A 19513-nucleotide genomic window follows, 5' to 3' on the forward strand; every position below is an offset into this window, starting at 1 on the left:
AGTATCACTGCCTGTCTGTAAGTTCTGCTAGATTAGAAGTGATGTGCTGATTTCCTTCCATGCTCCATTCAGTATAAAGATTTTATCTATCCATTTGGGAATCCTTAATATAACATGCAGAGCAAGTCAACTGTGGTTTCAAAACAAGTACCACGCTAATACTGAAAACATGTCAAAAGGAAAATGATTTTTCTTATGACAAGTATTTGATCCCACTAATCTTCAAGCGGTGGCTGTGCTGTTCTTGTTTTGTGACTGCTCTATTGCTGAGATGTTTTGAGTTTTCCTGCCTAAAATTATGCTCTTCTAAAAATACAGTATGTAAATATGAGAAAATAAGTGAGGCCAGGCACTTTTCTTCTGACAGCCTTTTACATAAATGCTGCCCCCTCAGTTCTCCCATCACTGTTTCTCAGAGCTATGCACTTTGATTCTGTCAAAAGGTGTGGTAATGAGAGCAGATATAATTATGTTTCTAAAAGCTGGTGACCACAGTCTCAATTAAATAGTCTTTTAAGGATGCTTTGAATAGTGGAGAAACATTTGACTTGAAGTATCTTTATTCTTTTTAAGATCCAAGTTAATGGAAGGACTGTGGTCCTGAACACCAGGTTATTAGTATCAGTATTTATTAACTTTAAACATTTTTTTCTACTTATATTTCAGTAATGCTCAGAGCTTCAAATCTGTAGGCAGAATCTGTCTGTGTTTAAAAGGCATATAGGAGAAACTGCCTGTATATGTCTGTGTATGTACACATATATTTATATAGCCATATATAACTAAAAGAAAATCATCCACCTTTACCTTCCAGGAAGAAACCTTGTTGTGTGAATGTTTTAAAACATTTAAATATGACCGTACATGCAGATAGATGTAAAGTATCAGAAGCACTATCTCTGCCCTTGAGATCACAAGAGACAAACCTGCGTACGATAGCAAGAACAAGGAAACTCTGACTTAGGTACCAGCATCAGCATTAGGTGATCGGGATGTTTGGGCCAGTGCTGAAGGCAAGCCTTTACAATTGACGATGGAGGGTGCAGTTCCATCTAATTTAGCCTACTGTGAATGACTCGGCATACGTGACGTCTACCTCGTTTGCTCACTATAGAATCAGATTATCTTTGCGCTACTCAAAACATGGCAATAAATGCAGTGATTTGGAGTTAATATAAGGCAATTGAAAAGTTGATCAACAAGTCGCTTTGCCTATAAACTCCTTGCTCCTCTGTCTGCTGAGTGTTTGCGAGGAGAGGGTTGGATTGCAGTCAGCTATACAACACAAAACATTCTATTCCCCTTTATCACTTTTCTGAAGAAATTCAGCTCTGTGAGGTAGCTTTAAATTAAAAAAATTAAGTTTTACTGATAGTGGCTCAGAAAATTGAGAAAATAAGACTTGAAAATTATTTATGATCTCCGTGGTATGCGAGAGTGTGGATTTCTACATAGTAAAATACTGCACAGGTTGCAGTGATACAGTGAATTATATAGAGGTAAAAGCATGTGGCTTAAAACCATATGACATGAAGTACATTGGGGAGAGGGGTGGGAGAACTTACTTCATTCCAAACTCTATATGAAAATATTATGCACAATTAACTTGATTTTCTCTGCAATGTTCAATTACATGGTTACATGAAGACCATTTTGCTCTGCTATTTGGGCTATGAAACTGGGTCTCAAGAGAGCTGGACTGTATGCTCAGCTGTGCCATAAACAAAACTATATAGCTGCTGTAACACCAGCCCCTGCAGTTAATAGAATTAGTTGGGGAGAAGACTTTTCCAGCAGAAGGCAGACTGACAGTGTTTGTCCCTAGCAAAGGTAATTGTGCAAGAATCCCAAAGCTATCTCACCTGCCGAGACTGCTGTTCTGGGCTAGTTTCTTTCCAGAGAGAGATATTTGGGGGCAAGATTACAAAGGTTATTTGTCCAGTTGTTTTGGGATGAATCATTTCCATTCCACATCTGAGAACAGACAGGGACAATGAAATAAAAGGTAAAATAAGATTAATTGTTTTTAAGTATGATTTTAGTTATATTTTGGTATTTAAGTCAAGAAGTAGCAGAGAATGCTTTCTGATAGCATATCTTATTGTTGTAGATGACCCACCGTACCTGTCTGAAACAACACCAGAAAAGGTACAAAAGCAGCAAAAAAGAGACTAAACTTTACTGGGTTTACCTAAATTGATGGTGGTTTTCTCAGCTGTGTCTCTTTGTATATCCTTATACAAAGCATGCACTTAACGGCATCCTGACTTGCACGGTTATTATAGCAACGCTGTAGAGATCTTTGAAAGAAAGTGAAGATTAATGTTGATATATTGATGGTAATTGTAAATCTTCCTCTTGGAACTGAAAATTTGGATCTTAAAATTACAAATCTTCAGTTCTGTTGCATGAGTTAAGATCAATTTTTAAGCTTGTGGTCTAAAATGAGTTCATATCTTCCTTAAAATTAGGAAGCAATTTGATTATGAGACCTAGAGAAAATGAATGTAGCATTTTATTTGTATGTACACAGACTAAAAAGCAAGGCATTTATAACAAAGAAAATGTAATTTCATTGCAGAGTTTTGGTAATATGTTCAAGAGATGGAAATTTTATTTGTTGATTAGATTTACCCATAGAATAACTGAGGGAAGTTAGAAATTTGGGATGCTCATTCCTGCTTAACTCTTACTCCTGAGTTGACCTCCTGGCCCAGATGCAAATAGGAGCAGTTCTGTTAATGGTAGTGGATCTGTCTTTATATTATTAGGAGATTTAACCTGTTGACTTCAGAGAACTTACTCAGAGGTTTAAAGTTAAGCGTGTGCATAAGTCTTCATTAGGATCTGGATTGTAGTCATTACCTGTAGAGAGGGAGAATTGATTCATGATCTGAAAGCTCAGGTGGTGGCACAGCTGTGTAATGTTGCATTTGATTCATTATAGCAGTGTGTCACCCTGGAATATAAGTATCTGTAAAACAACATGAATTATTAATACAAGTAAAATGTTAAAAGCTGCATGGACTTGTGATATTGGCAAGTGAGGTGGCACTGGAGTGGTAAATGCTGATGATAACAGCCGTATAACAGCTTACAAATTTCATTTTTCATGTCTGTTACCTGCCCATCCCTCACCTCTGGAGCTTTGTACTCCAACCGCAGTATTCCTGGTTAAATGCATGGACTTTGTTTTTCCGTGTCAACCTTGGTCAGCAGAGTCCTGGTCTGTTTGAAGCATCCTTTTCCTCATTTATAATTCCAATGGATGGGACAGCCACTGCTTTACCATAAGTGTCTCTTCCTTTCCTTACTTTCACTGGAAAGAAAATAAATGAATGTCTTTCACTCCTCTCTCCCCTCTCCAATGGATTCCCCCCCACACTGGCTAGAACAGAAGTCAGAGTAGTTCAGAAGCTATAATGTCTAGAATAATTATCAGGTGGTTGGTTCTTCCACTGAATTGCTTCCTTCTTGTACGAAGTATACTCCATGCATGACCTATGTTTTCATCGCAGCCCTGTAAGGATTACCAGACAACTCACCTGGGATATTAGCTTTGTATTTTATGGAAAGTTAGGAAAAAAGTACCTCTGCTGTCTTTGAACAAGTCCTGGCAGGTCTCGTTCACGGGAGTGGTACCGCTGTATCTGCACTGCTGTGCAGGGGCAGAGTGGAGCAGAGCTTTACCCATCCAGAATACCATCTGGTGGGACGCTGTAAGGGTGCCCAACGCAGGCAGACATCCAGAGGGATGAGGTACGCACACTGCGTGCATCTTCAGGGCTGAACTTGTCTGCTGTGTGGATGGGCCTCAGGGGACCATGGCTCACCCATCAGTCTGTACTTATCCGGCCTACTTTTCTAGTAGTGCGTGACTCCGTGTAAGGCGTATCATATAACCAAAAGCCTTCTAGAAAGGGAATTGGATTTATAGAGTGACCAATTGCAAAGGGAATGGGATTTAAAGAGAGCCTGAAGTGAAGCTTCATTTGGGCTGTTCTCCACAGGACATGTGAACATGAAGTGCCTTCACCTCTGAGAATACATTGAATTTCAGGCTGCACCTAAAATGGAAAGCAGAGGAGTGAAACTCTGTCTACATTCCCAGATTCTGATCTCATTTAAATTCACACAAATCTAGTGTTGAGTAATGAAGTTCCTTCAGATTTAAGGGAAATCAAGATCCAGCCAGTGTGATTAATCTTGTGAATAAAAAGGTTCGGGATTAGACATTCTTTCTGCGTGACACTTCAGCAATATGCTGTTATAAAAGACACAGCAGGAGTTAGTCTTGAAGTGTCAGAATAGCTTCTTTAGTGACAAAGCATTTATACATGTAAATTTTCAAAGAAAGTTGGCAACCCTTTTGTGGGTTCAATTTGCACCTGTCATTCACTTGCGGATGCAAATTTAAGTTACTTCCAGCTCTAATTACAGTACTTGATTGTCATCACAAATCAGGTAGTCAGATGTGAATCGACTGAGGTTTGTGCCATCATTTGTTGTTAAAACTTGAGTGCAAATGTTATCATCAAAAAGCAAAGTCGACCAGGGCTTTGCCCTGCTGATAAGTACAAATATTACAAATAAGTACAATATGGAAATAAAAGGAATTTGAGGGGGAAAAATAACAAGGAAAGGAGTGAGCATGTGGTGAAAGCAAGACGGTAATAAGGGAAAATATAAAGTAGATTGTTTTGTCTGTTGCAACAAAGTGTGGTAATAGGAAGAGATATTTTTTCAGTTAAGTGTTTCTTAAAACCCCGGTGCCATTTGTACCTTCCAAATATCTTTTCTGTAAGAAATTCTAGTTCTTTTATTTTTGCTGACAGCTTTCTAATTTTCAAATGAAAGAAGATGATTTTATAAAATTATTCGTCAGATGACTATTATGCTGTATCTTTCCAATTTGTCATTATATTTATAAGGAAAATTATTATATAGTTATGTTTTAATTTCAACACATAAGAATTTGATTTTTGACTTCACTGGAAATGTTGAGGTCTGAAGATTGTTAATTATAACTCATCATTAAATTAAAACCAGGAGATAGGTGCAACATGTTATTGTGCCTCAGCTAGCATCTGCTAGACAGTGATAATTCAGCACAGATTTTTTTTTTTTTTTTTTTTTAGTCAGAGAGTCTGTTGCATAAAAATGATAGTTGAAATAACAAAGGATTGGTTATTTTATATTTGGATCTGAGGGTAGGGCCTAAAAAGGTGAGGTAATTCCACTTCACAGATCTTCAGTGCTCAGTTAAAAAAAAAGAGGTAACGGAGAAGAAATAGCAATGGATGGATGGAGGCACTTAATCTAAGTTTAAAGATAAATATAAAATTGTATTTAACATGTGCACTTACAGATTCCACAGTCTTGCAACCCACTCAGCGAATTTTTCTAATACCTGTATTATTTCAGCAGTTGGCCTTAATCTCATCTCTTTTTCTTGTTATTGAATAGACACGTTAACTCAAAGAATGCTTATTACTATGGAGATTTCTAAATTGCTAGATCTGTGGAGCCTACTTAACCTAATGTAAAAGGTCCTTTTTTTTCTTTCCACTTTTCTCATTACTGAAGGAGAACATTTTGGCCCAAACAATGTCTGTATACATAAGCACAGATTTATTAAGTTTAGAAGATTTGTACTGTTGTTTCACAAAATGTTGTCAATTTGCGGTATGATTTTTTTTATGATGAATGGCTTTCCCGAGCCAAAAAGCTAATGACATCCACGGCTTCCATGCCTCGCACACACATGCGGTCCAAAAGGCCACAGATAATTTCTGCCGAATCAAGACCATAAAGAGAGAATTTATAATCAGCTTTAATGTATTTGGGAGCTAAAGTACCTTAGTCCCTCATCAAAGGGAATGATAAAAAGCAGAATTAATACAGCTAGACTTTAATTATTTCTGAGTGCATAATTACTCTTTAGCTAACTGGACAGGAGGTATGTTATTTCTCTTATTTTGAGCAAAGGAAAGCCATCTGCAAACATACAGTAGTCAAGTATTGAGATTTTTAAAATGCATCATCTATTTCCTTAGCATTGATTGCAATACAAATAGAATAAATATTTGAATAATACTTTAAATAATGTAAGAACTATTTTTAAATTAAATGAGTAGAGAGTTTGCTAGGAGTTCCTCCTGTATGCAGCATTCCTTTAGCTTTTGTAGCAAGACTGTTCATTGCCTTTAGGAGACATAAACTGCAGTAATCGCTTCTTCCCCTTTTTAAACTGACTTAGGGGTCTACTTTTCCATTAGCATTAATGAGAGTTATGGGTACGCAGCAACATGAGACTAAATGAGACTAAACCTTAGAGAGAGTCTTGATAAGTAAATCATTTTTGTATCAGCATTTTAGAAGCTTTAGTATCCTTTTCCCCCCTCATTATTTATGGTACAAGATTACGTTGTTGATATTTAATATTTATTACATAAACTGTAGCTAAAATTTAGGCCAGCACAATAAAGCAGCATATCTATTGGAAGGCTTATGTCTTAAGCATAGTAAAACGGTCTTTTTTTTTTTAATGGATGCCCATTTGGGGAAGTGAAATGCTTGAAGAGGAGGAATAAGTGGGCCTTCACAAAAGGTGAAGAGAAGCTACAGTGGAACAACAGTGGAAAGTAATTGTGGGAGAGGGACTTTTGGCAATCAATTCTGTAAAATGTATACTCTCTTTTGTTTTATTGGCTCCTAGTCCATCTTGTCTTTATATCAGTATTTTTATAATTAGTTTCTGTTACTTAAAAAAAAAAAAAAATTAAAATGATGGAAGAACCCTAAAGAATCATCCACTGAATAAACAGTCAGGGCTAAAGAAATAAATCTAGTTGAAGGATACATTTAATTTACAAAATCATAAACTTTCTGTAGAATATTAATTCAAACCTGCAGAAAATAACTGAAGATTATACACTTACTAAGCAATTTCGTCCCTGATTTTTACTTGACTATTGCTGTTACATTTTGTAGAATCTTCCCATAAGATTTTATTTTGTTTATCTGGTAGTGATTTTGGCATGTTTTTCTGTGTAAGAACTCAAGACGTCAGCCTTTCTTTATGATCATACTGACACAACGATGCTGTTACTCAATGTAGTCTGTTATTTGGAGAATCAGAAGCAAAAGCCATTTCTTACTGATTTTAGAATGAGAATTACTGCTGAAATGGGTGGAAGTCTAATCCAGAACTTCTCTGAATACTACTTTCATGATTTCAGAAAATTTCTCCAGCAGCCATACATGAAAAGGGCAATACCGAACAGACAAGCTCAGAGCTCTGCTTCCTCTTCGAGGATTCAGGATTGAACCACTTGGTGTTGCTGTATGCCATTGTAGGCAGCCATGTGCACAATGGGTCTTGAGCTGATGTTGCTTTTAGGGATTGCAGAGCAATTCAGTAATACAAATTAAGTTTCACAGCATCCCTGTGTGTATAGATAAAATACAGATAGTAGGTAAGTAGTTTCACACCTGGTGCATGAGGACCAAACTCTGCTTTGGTTTCTAGACTTCAGATAGCATTGTAACTCCAGGAAACAGAAAACCAATCTCAAGTGTTTTGGTCTGTGTTTCTCTAAGCTAGCTATTGCTGAGATGTAATGAATGTGGTCTGTTATATTTGCAGACCGAAGCAAACTTGTGGCAGAAATCACATCTTATTTCTTTCTCAACAGAATACTGTTCTGGTGCCTGGTGGGTCTGCCACATGTCTCCATCAGGGATGTGGCAAGCAGAGCCCCTGTATTGTGAAATAGATATATAGGTGTATTAGAAAACATGTTTAATCAATGGCACCTTAAAAATAGGCCAGCCCCTTTGCAAAAGGAATTGTCAAGCATTGGAACACGCTGCCCAGGGAAGTGGTTGAGTCACCATCCCTGGAGGTATTTAAAAGATGCGTAGACGTGGCACTTAGGGACGTGGTTTAGCGGTGGACTTGGCAGTGCTAGGTTAACGGTTGGACTCGATCTTAATGGTCTTTTCCAACCTAAACTATTCTGTGATTATCAGGAAGGTGGTCTGATTTTTTTATGGTTTTCAGAGAAACTCATAACTATATAAATACTAAAATTATCCAGGTTATTTTTATTAGTGAGCCCATTATGCTTCACCATATTCTAAAATCAGAGATGGTATGAGACCAGTCATTTACGTTGGGGTATTTGATGCACTACGTAACTGCTGTTGAGATCTGGAACCAGGACCTACACAAAATACCTCCTAAAGGCCAGCTCTTAAAGAGAAAGTAACGTTCATTGTCTTGGTATTATCCAGAAAAGGAATTGCCCTTCTCTGTGCAAGTTATTTGGAGAAATGTGTGCTGTTTGCCTTTCCAGATGCTACTTTGTTCCTTTCTGTTCACTTTAAAAAATTTAAAAGATAGCAAGAAGCCAGTAAAAATGTGTACGTATATCTATCTATCTATCTTTGTCTGTGTCTGGCTCTCAGACTTATCCACTTAGCTCTGTTAAGTGCATAGCCCTTAAAATTCTTAAGTACATTCTTCCTTTTCGCCGTGCTGAAAACCCACCATGAAATTATTATTATTCTTTGCATACATCTTTTACTTTTCTAGTTTTATTCTTTTAGAAGTAAAATTGCTATAGTATGAGAATGATGGGCAGCAAAACATTTGAATAGGATCATGTTATCTAGATACCATATGTTGTAAAGATTATATTCAGGGCTTGTATTAGGAAAAGCTGTTGCATCACTAAGGCTCTGTATTAAACAGAGTGATTGTTGCAGGTGTGACTATAAAAATGCTCGTGTTTAATTTACGATATATTATTCTAGTGTTCTGTATTTAGAAGGAGTTTAAAACTATTCTCTTGATTGATGCAGTAATTAAGGTATTCAGCTTTGGTTTTCAATAATATGGTCCAGTTACTACATTCACAGTTAAAATCTCATGGTACTTCATGGGTTGTTTCTGTTTCTCAAATCCATGCACCTGGTACAAACATTTTATGAATTTTTTTTTTTTTATTGCATCACTCAAATACATGGTATTTTGCCTATAAACAACAGGTTTAATGCTGAATGACTAATATCCTGTAAAATAACAGAGCTGGAGAGAACTTTTTAAATACAAATGTTTCAATACTCCATAGTGCTTAGAATTAATGCATGTCTCTTGCCTACATCTACTGCAAATATCAACACATACTGTTCATCTCTTTTTTGTTGTTGTTTTTGTCTATTGCTATTTTATGCATGAGAAAGTTCTTGTTTTCTACTCTGCTTGGCTGGCTTTTTCTTTTTTTGTTACTTAGTCCTGTGTTAGTACTGATTGCTTTTTTGCATGCAAATTACAGAATGTCATGGAAATGAGAGAGCTCTGAAAAAAAAGGAAAGATAATGCTGAGTTCCAACTGTCTTTTGTTTGTGCGTAAGTGTGTAAAATATATGACGTGGAAATATTTTCAGAATGGCCTTTGACTTTCCTTCTGGTGTATATTTTCATTACCGAGTAAAGGAGTGGGTATTTTTCCCATTGGAAAATACGATGAATCTATTAATACTTAATAATACAGGTACTGGGCATGAAAGAATTTTGTCTTGCCATCCATTTATAGAAATAAGGAATTGTGATATTGTGTGTCTTGCCCAAGCTAAAAACCTCAATTCCATATTCAATGCAACTTTTGTATACTGTGTGTGAAAACCTGGCCCCATTGAAATCAATAGCAAAAATAATTGTCTTCACTTGGTCTAGGATTTCACTCTGGTTTCTAGTTTACATATGGATGTTAATGTTTCTTTACAAATATCTCAGCAGGTAGTCAAAGGTTTCAAGGGAATCTACAGTTCTATTTAAATGAGAATGTAATGAGTGTGTCAAAAAAAAGAAAAAAAAAAAAAGAAAAAAGCCAAACCTATGCTTATCTTTGTAAAGCACGAGCTTAAATGGTTAAACATAGAAATGTGAATTAGCATTTCACAGAAAATATTGTTTTAACCAACTGTCAAGACCTTGATTAGCCACCTTATTGCATCAAATGCAAGAGGTAATTTGGCAGTTCCTAATAACAACGATGACAAGGAACAATTAAGTGGATAAATATAGTTTATGGTGGGTATGCTTTTAGTAAACAAGCTTTGATTCTTCATTTAAAAACCATAAAGCGCTGGGCACTCTGATTCTTGTGCTAGATGTTTCTAATAGCCATACCCCCTAAGGAAGGTTTTGCTGTAATGTTTGAAAAACGTAATGAAAAATTGGTTGTTATAAACTAAGATTTCCCTCCCTGCAAATGTTTTTCTTGAAACATCCATGGGAATTTAATATTCACTGTTTTTTTTTCCTCAGTCTTGTATATTCTTGAATTGTCTTTTTTCCTCCATTTTCTCCGTTCTCAATCCTAGGTCCCCTTACAAAGAAACAGACAGATGATTTAGGTGATAATGACGGTGCTGAAGATGAAGGTATTTTTTTTGCCGCCAAACTGATTTGCATGACAAGGATCCCTGAAAATCTTTTTTCTCCCCTCTTTTTTTGACTTCTTGTCTTCTTTTGAAGAGTTTTTTTTTTATTCCCATTTTTGATGTGTTTTGTCTTCTTGCTTGTTGTTATACATATATATATTTTTAATTTTTTAAAAGAAAGAATGTTGTTAAGTTCTACGTTTTGATACAAAACAGTAACAATATTTAAAGAGGAGGGTTTTTTGTTTTCTTGAAATGGACTTTTGATATGTTGCATCCCACCTTTTGACTGAATTTTGTCCATACTATTTAAACTAACACTCTTTTAAAGTTTCTCTGTACACCTTTTTGCATGTTTTCTAACCCTATGTATTTCACCAAGTACAAAGATGTTTCTTTTTTCACTGACTGATCTCAGTTTGATAAACATATAAAATGTTGTGTTTATAAAAGGAAAAATACAGAAAATTCTTAGAAAGTGTCTCTTAAGCAACTGAATTTCCCCAAATACAAAGCGTTCTGCATTTACCTTGCCATGAATAAATATAAACAAATGCAAGACTACCCCACCTCCCTGTAGAAGAGAGGTAGCCCTGGAATGGCAGGCAATATTTGTAGTTGGTGAGGCTTTGTGCAGCACCGGTGAATTCAGTGGAGCTAAACTGATGTCATCTAAAGGAATCTGATTCTTTCTGTTTTCTACAAGCATACAAAGATGCCTATCTGCTTGTGCCACCCCTTAGAAAACTGTATTACCAAGTAAAATCAAAAGTTTGAAATGTCAAGCATATTATACTGTTTAAGAATTATGGCTGTTAATCATATAAGCTATGCAGATTTGATATTTTTTCAGGACTATGAAAATGGTAACACGGGGCTCTTTCTCCTGAGCAGTCTCATCCCTTCAAGTAGATGTGCTTCAAAATTCTGAATCTTAAACACATACTTTGTATATTTTATGGTCAATGAGTAAAACAAATTACCATATAAGACTGGTAGAGTTGCTACTTGCTTCTCTGTTAATATCTGGGGATTTTTTTTTGCCAGATACTAAGATGAAGCTTAACTTGTAAACTGCAAGGCTCTTAATTAAGAATTTTTTCATCACACAGAACATTAACTGTTTTACTCAAACAGAAACGTGCAGTCTTATCACAAAAGGCGAAGGAAGGCAAATATGAGCATTTAACTTCTTACCCAATAACTAAACAGAAACTTTATAAATAAACCCACAAATTTGTATGTGTTTGTTTTACAATCCTCTGCTGAATCTGTGTTAAGCATATGAATGAAAGCCCACCAGTTGGCCCAAGATTTGAAAGAACGACCTAATTGAAAATCTCCTTTGAAAGCTCTTATATTATTCAGAGCCAAGTATGATAATTCAGATCCACTTAGCTCTATGAAACCAAGTCTTTTTTACATTAGTTCATGACAGAATATTGCAAGGGACAGTCTTGTGTATTCTCCAAGACCTGTGACACTGAATTAGCCATTGTAAGAGTTACTCTGTCTTGTTTTAACAATATGGTTTAGGAAACCATTTGAAACCTGGGTTATTCATCCAGTGGACCTTAATGGCTCTCCTAAATTGCTGTATAATTGCCAAGACAGATGCTAATGGCTTAACGTTTTTTGAGTCCTTCTCTGCTTAGACACACTTAGAAGAGACTACTCAGTTTGCTAAAATTCAGCAGAGGGTGGTTGCCATCAGAAAGCAGCTCAGTATGTAGTATCAGATGAGAGTAGGGATCTCAGTCTTTGGAGAACGGGTGTCCATGTCAGACAACACCCGTCTCCCACATTGACAATTGTAGGAGAGAGAGAAAGGACTGCGAGAACACAGCAGTCAAACTAGAGGGGAAGAAACACATTTACAACACTAATAAATCTCTGTAATTTATAGGAGTGAGATTAATTTTCTCTGGCATACAAGTGACAATTTTGTTCTCCTTTCCATGCCAATAGAAGAATGCAGGCAGTAATTAGACTTTTACTGCTTCCGAGAGTCACAGAGAGACAGGGCAAATTTGAATTTTTATGATCAGTACACACTGAAGGCTGCTGGGATGTCTGCTGTGGCCCTGCACTTCACTGTCCCTCAGTGGAGGAGCAGTATCAGATGACCCACATTTTGTGAACCTGCGCTTCTGCACTGGAACTTTAGCACTTGTTACTTATGCAGAACTGAAGAGTTCACAAACTTTAAGTCATATGTATTTAGGTATGAGTAGCAGGAAAGAGAGAGGCAAAGCAAAAACCTACCTTAGCTGTCTAGCTTTCTGCTAACCTGTCCATCAAAGCCTTCACCTTTTGCAGTATGGTAGTTTTTACTCAATATAAAAAATCTACAAATGAATAACTGGGAATAAAATAAAACAAATAGCAAACTGAATGAATGATGAAGTTGGAATATTAGGGAGACTGGGTTATACACGATGAAAACCAACTGTGTCATGTAACCATAGAATCCATGCTACATTAATAATATACAGTGATTTCTAAAATGCCCAGGATGGTCCCTGTATTAAGAAATTTAGAGCTCCCATATCCATTCCTGAAGAAAGACCTTTCGCAGCAGCTTCTTGGATCAAATGCCTGGCAAATATTCTGTATTGTGTCACTCAAACATCAGAGTTTGATTAGAAGATTTCATTTTAAAACAGCGTTCAATAATCCTACTCCCATCTGCTGCTACATGTCACTACCACAGTATTGTGGTCCAAACCTTGCCAGCACAAGCAGTGGAATTGGTAATCAGGCTTGGATCTCTGGTATGTGCTGCAACCAGTAGACCAGGCTTAATTAGATCATTTTTCATTTTTGTTTTCAAAAGACCCAAAGGCAGTAGTGCACATTACCGGCTAATGATCTGCAAATTTGCTGTTTAAAAAATGAAGGTGTTTTCAAATTCTGTGAGTGTGAAAATCCAGAAATTATATAAATATCATCTTTCCCCAGTCTGGATGCATTCTTGTTTCCGTTTAACCCTTTCATGTCTACACTTGAAATTGCTTGCCTGTTTTTCAATAAGTATTGAACTACTTGAACAGGCACCAAAAAACAAGAGTGGCAAAAGCACCAGCAACCAGTGAGCATTGGGGCTTTCCCTTTTTATAGGAATGGTGAATTTGCCTATTTGCTGACATACAGGTAAGCAATATCTAGTGTAGACACAAGATGTAACTTTAAGTTGCTTAGCGGTTGAATAAACTGTACCTTCCCCAATCTAAAAACAAGGCTTAGTTTAAAAAAATAAAATATTTTCACCATAATATCTTAGCTCAGTCTTAATTCTGGTGAGGTAATAATTTAACTTGATTTAATTTAGCTATAGCAAAAACCAGTACCTCTTTATGCACCCTTAGTTCCTGTATGCTAAAATCCTTTGCATGAGTTAAAATATAGCAACACAAGTCATTAATCAGCCTACGTACTCGGGGATCGGAACTGGACTTCTAGGTAGTTAGTGCTGTATGAAATATCCATGAAGGATTGCTCACAAATGAATTCTTCTCATCCACCATTCTGTCATACCCACCTTACCTAGCACATCAATCTGTCAATCTTCGATGCTTATTTAGTCCCCAATGCTATCTGAGCATCTCTCAGTTTTTAATGTATTCAGTCTCACAGCATCCCTCTGTGATAGAGGAATGCTATTATTCCATTTTTAGAAATGATGAATACAGATGCTAAGTTTGAGGAATGCAGACACCATGTCCATAGTGAAGCAGGGAACTGAGAGTACATGCCTCAGAAGCGGGGTCTGCTCTGTAATTGCTAGGTGTTTCTACTCTTTCCTTCTCCATTCCAATCTCTCCTGTGAAAAAGGAGACAGATTAGGAACAGATGTTGCTGTTTGTTCACAGGCTGTAACTGTGATGATTCTGATCGTTTAGTCTGATGCTCTGTCTTATATGGGCTATTGGACTTCATTGACTGAGGGAAGTTCTTGGTCCAGAGCATGTTTTAAATCAAAACAAACACAAATCCACTCAAATTTTAAATTACTAATGATGCAGAATGCATCTGCAAAGCCCTTCTTGTGCTTAACAGACTGTAGCATCATTGGCGCAAAAGAGCACATTTCAGAACTGAGGATCTTCTCCAAAAACCCCTATCACTCCATTAGTATTAAAATAGACTAGGTTGCCAAGTTTAGCATGTCATCTGCTTTCAGCTGTCATGGTAAGAAACAGGGAGAGAAACAATCTTTCCGTCTGGCACTAGTTATACATTTTCGGACTTCGGAGATCAGTAAACAGCAGAACACATTTGTCTACCTCACAAAGCAACCACATGCTCCAGCCTTAATTATAGCCTTTAATGAGTTCCAGCCAGGCTGGAGTAGCACAGATCTTCCTGCTTTTGGTGAACTTGTTGACTGGTCACATAGACATATTCCTGTTCATCCTGTCACCCATTCACGTTATAGTTCTGTGATTCTGACTCCAAAGTACAGAGTCTAGTGTCACTTGCATATTAAATTTTTCCCTTTACGCTGAGAACCGAAGTTCAAATTATGTTGATTTTTTTGTGGTGGTAATATTAATACTTGAAAAGATGCATAATAAAAATTCTGACATACCTTTAATTTAAACACCTCTTTGGAGCTCCGTTATCCTTTTAGCACTGCCAGGCATTGCTTGTACAGTGAAGAGTCTGACAGCTTTTGCATTTCTAACCATCATCTTTTAATAATTTAAAATTACTACCTACCTGGCTATTGAGGTCCTACTCTAATGAGAATCCGCTCCAGCTGCTTACCTGTGAAAGCATAGGCCTTTTTTTATGTTAGAATATACATTCATATAGTCCTCGATCAGGATCTCAAATTACTTTCAGGTAAAGGTAGTTAAGTGTCTGAGAGTGCACAAAATGATCCATTGGTTTGACAGATACAAAAAACAAACAAAAAGGAGATAATTCTATTTGTCTGAAACTTGATGGGTGCAGGTTGTATTTTAAAACCTGAAATGTGTCTAGAACCTCGCTGCCGCTCCTAACAGAAGTTCAATAGTTACTTTAGTAGTCTCAGGACATCTAGTTTTATATCACGTGTTAAAAACATGGTACTAATGGATGTTTAAATATTAGCACTACTAAGTGCACTAGCTTATTAAAATAGTTGGTGCATCCATGAGGCATCTGATAGATTTGAACTGAAAGGTCAAATACTGTTAAAAGGCTTTGAAATGATTAAGAGTTGCACTGATTAGTACCATGCTCTACTTAAATATTTTAGGACCAAAGCTTATGGAAGAGCTACACATATCCATGTAACATTCTGTGTAAGGAACACGTAGGTTTTATAGTAACCACTCTAAAAGTTTTCCAGTGTTCTTGTGCTGTTTCGTGTTCAAACCCCAAGATTTACTTACTAGTCTACATCAAAATGTCACAATTTTTTATAGCATTTAGAAAAACACTGCTTGTGACATCTGTGCTAAACTAATTATATTTTTGTGCTAAGTTGTCTCCAGGTAGGCTTTCTTCCCTTCCCATTTTGGTTGTTCCCTGCAAATTATACTTGTTAAGTCATGTGGCCAATTCACATCAGCTTCAAATGACTGAAGCTATAATTATGTTTTGTTATATATGACTATTGTGACTGGTATTCACAGTCAGAGCCGGTTCCCTGTTGTGTGATGTAACAAACAGAATAAAAGACAGCCCTATTCCTAAATTGCCTATAATGTAATTAAGACCAGACATGAAAAGTAGATGCAACAAACACTAGAAAGGTACAGAAGAGAGGACATGATGGAAATCATAATAAGAAAGTTCACGTATATGTCATATAAATAAGATCATTCTCTGCTATACAGTAAGACCTGCTTAGATGTTTTATGAACTAGCAATTTAAAGCCAAACAAATCACAGCTCTCAACAGTTACCTTCTGTGTGAATGAAAACAGAAGAGTTGAATTTGAGGATTTTGAACAGCACTATCCCTGTATATGTCTTTGAAAATATTCACGTGTCTGCTTTTTAATAAATGCACACTTAATAAAATGCAACAAAAAGTTTGGTACACAATTAAAATAAATTGGTGTATAAACTTACACTTGGCAGAAATGCCACATTTGCACCCCAATTCTTCAGGTTCAGAATGAGCTACTTCCTCAAATAACTATTAATCTGTGTGAGAAAGCGTAACTACGGTTTACTGAGACTACTCCAGCAGATGCGCACAAAGGACTGATACCAGTCTGTAGGAAAAAGTGAAAGATGTATCAAATCATTTATGGTCAGGTTTTGAAAAGTATCTGAGTGCCAAAATGTCAATTATTTTCTTTGAGTTGGACACTGAAGTCCAATAAGCACTTTTGAAAAGTGCATCTTTCTGCCACTTTTGTACCAATACAGCATTTCTCCTTACAGAGTATTATCTCAATATTTCCTCCATGTTAATTTTAAAGGATGATAGTTTTATGGGGGAATATTTACTGTCTTTCAGGTAGGAATCAATTCTTGATTATGGTCTGATTTTTTGCTCTCTTCTTTTCATCTTATTGTTAAATAACATCCACCAGTTAATAACATCTGTACTTAAAAGTACTCTCCCAACTGAGTGTTTGTACCTTTCAGATATTCTTAGCTATAGTGTGCAATTGATATGAAACCACTGCCTGTAAGATCAAAATGCAGCGATCTCTCATCTTCACATGAAGCGCTACGTAGCTTCTATGTAACCTGTAGCTCAAAGTCCCAGTAGCCTCAGCTGAACACTGCTTCATCTCACAGATGTCCCAGTACTAGATTACTGCCTGAGACGCGCAGAATCACCATTGTTCTTTTGTAGAAGGGATTTCTCTTAAGACTGATGACTTTGACAAAGCAGCATGAGGAAAATTCATACTGCATGTCATCTGTTCTGACGTGGCACGTAGGCAGAGCTGAAAATTAGTCGTTCTTTATCGTCTGTAATCTTTACAAGAATATTAGTAGTAGGAAATAACAAAAGTCTGGTATAGACAGAATTTACTCAGAGAATCACGTCTTTATATGTCAAATTTTACTCATGAATGTGTGCTTCCTTTCTTGGATAAAGGACACCCATTCTTTTCTAAATATTCCAATATTATTTTCCAGATAAACAGGCCAGTACTACCAACATTTCATTACTGTTCACAGTTGGTGCTCTGTAATTCTATGTAATTTTAATTAAAGAAGAATTCTGAGACAGTCTCCCCCTGTGCTACCACCAAGCATACAATTAACTGTGTACAATTTCTGCTGGGAACAGTCACACAGTGATTTCAGATTAATAATTTATTATTGCTTCCATGTTAGTATCAAAAAAAAAAAAAAAAAGAAAGCATAGACTATGAACAAACCATCTACTGAAAACAGCATATGGATTTGAAAAGACTTTTTCCTTGGTGTAGATTTTAAACCTCGGGAGCTCATAATTCTAGCCTATGGACAATGAAGATAAATAATCTCCTTAGCTTTACGCACTGAAAATCACATGTTGGAAAGCCCTTACTATATGCTTGAGTGAAGAAAGCAACACAAGCAATTTCTTGCACAACCTTCATCATCCTTTTGGTCTTGAATAAATGATTGTTCTAGTACTTCCAATATTGAAGATCCAATTTCTGATCTTGACTGTTCTGGCATTTTCTTCAAGTTAGAATCAATATCAAAATAATAATAGCACATGGCTTTCTATAAACAGACACATCTGTGCTGATCTTTTTCAGCAAACTCAAAAAGCAGGGCTTTTAGTGTAACTGCCCTTACCTTTACAGTGCTTCAGAAACGACTCAATTCTACAGAGAGCCTACCTGAAAGCTGCTTACCTAAGATTCCTCCAAATCAAAGGAGTAAACAATACATCTGAGGTTTCTTCAAATGCTGAAGTGAGTAATCAGGGAAGTCACTTGAATACTGCCGTAATGACAAAAAATGTCTTCAAATCAGAATATGCAGTACAGTTCCCCATTGGGAAGTTTTCATGTGCTCTCCTGCTATTGTCTTTCCTGATTTTTAGGGACTATTATGGAATCTTATGACTGGGGCAGTGGAAAAGACTCGAATATCTAGTAAATGAGATCACAATACAATTCAATCCAAATGTAAAAGTTTAAATTTACATCTCAGGTGATTTCTTTCCTGTCCAACAGAAAAAAAAAAATCTTTAAAAAACATATATTATTCTACCATTAACTGTGGCTTTGAATTGGTACTTAAGAACAAGGAGCAGTGGTGTTCATTTTATTCTGAGTAGGTTCATTAATTTGCTAATAGGACTATTTTTGGGGGGAGGGGGGGGCACAGATACCCAAATCAATGTCTTCGTTAAAAAGAAATTCAAATCAATATGTCAATAGTTAATTTTGTTATCATTTGGTGTCACTTTTGAGAACCTTACAATTGGTTTGAATACAGCGTGGGGGTTTATAAGCAGTGTTCCAGGCAGCTATTTTTTCAAATAGACAGTCCTTTTCACAATTCAGTAAAATAAGAGGTACCCATGCACCTTAAACTTCAGGCTACCCAGGTTGCAAGCAATGGCCGTTTGATGTCTAAGTGTTAAACAGTTTCCAAGTACTTTTTGAGAACTTAGACTTCAGACCTATCAAAAGGCAGCTGTTTATACACACTTTTTATAAATTACTAATCTTAACTGTACTGGAAGCAATCAACAATTTACGTATGAGCAGAAATCTTGTTTATCTTAATACGGTGAATCACCTTTAGCTGAGTGAACAGAAAGATGGACTGAGTTTTCAGAAGTGTTCGCGCTTTGCCTAAATGAGCTCACGCTGGTGTTAGTAGACATTTTACGTCAAATTCAGCAGGAACAGAATTAGACCACTGTCCTATTGCATTTGCTCCTATTGAGCAAACGTGTTACCATTTTCGATTCCTTTCAGCTTTTCCGAGGCCAAGCGTCTCAAAAATATGAACTTTAGTTACAAGCAAGCCACAAAGAAACACTTACGTCCACCTGCCCATTTCCTTATGTAGAAGATGTTGCTTGAGAAACACTTCAAGAAAAATAACCTCACTAAAAAAAAAAATAAAATATTGCATGTATCTTTTTTTT

The 19513-nt window shown here is 36.4% G+C and overlaps 1 protein-coding gene across 1 annotated transcript in view; it reads left to right on the forward strand.

The window, feature by feature from the left end:
- The window catches only part of NLGN1 (neuroligin 1), a 327757-nt gene that overhangs the window by 102977 nt on the left and 205267 nt on the right, over nt 1–19513 (forward strand). Inside the window, exon 4 of the mRNA XM_010572906.1 lies at nt 10393–10452. Coding sequence (XP_010571208.1) covers nt 10393–10452 — 60 coding nt within the window. The remainder of the gene's footprint in view (nt 1–10392; nt 10453–19513) is intronic.

The sequence above is a fragment of the Haliaeetus leucocephalus genome, unplaced genomic scaffold, assembly GCF_000737465.1.
Source record: "Haliaeetus leucocephalus isolate CR32 unplaced genomic scaffold, Haliaeetus_leucocephalus-4.0 Scaffold362, whole genome shotgun sequence".
Classification (NCBI taxonomy): domain Eukaryota; kingdom Metazoa; phylum Chordata; class Aves; order Accipitriformes; family Accipitridae; genus Haliaeetus; species Haliaeetus leucocephalus.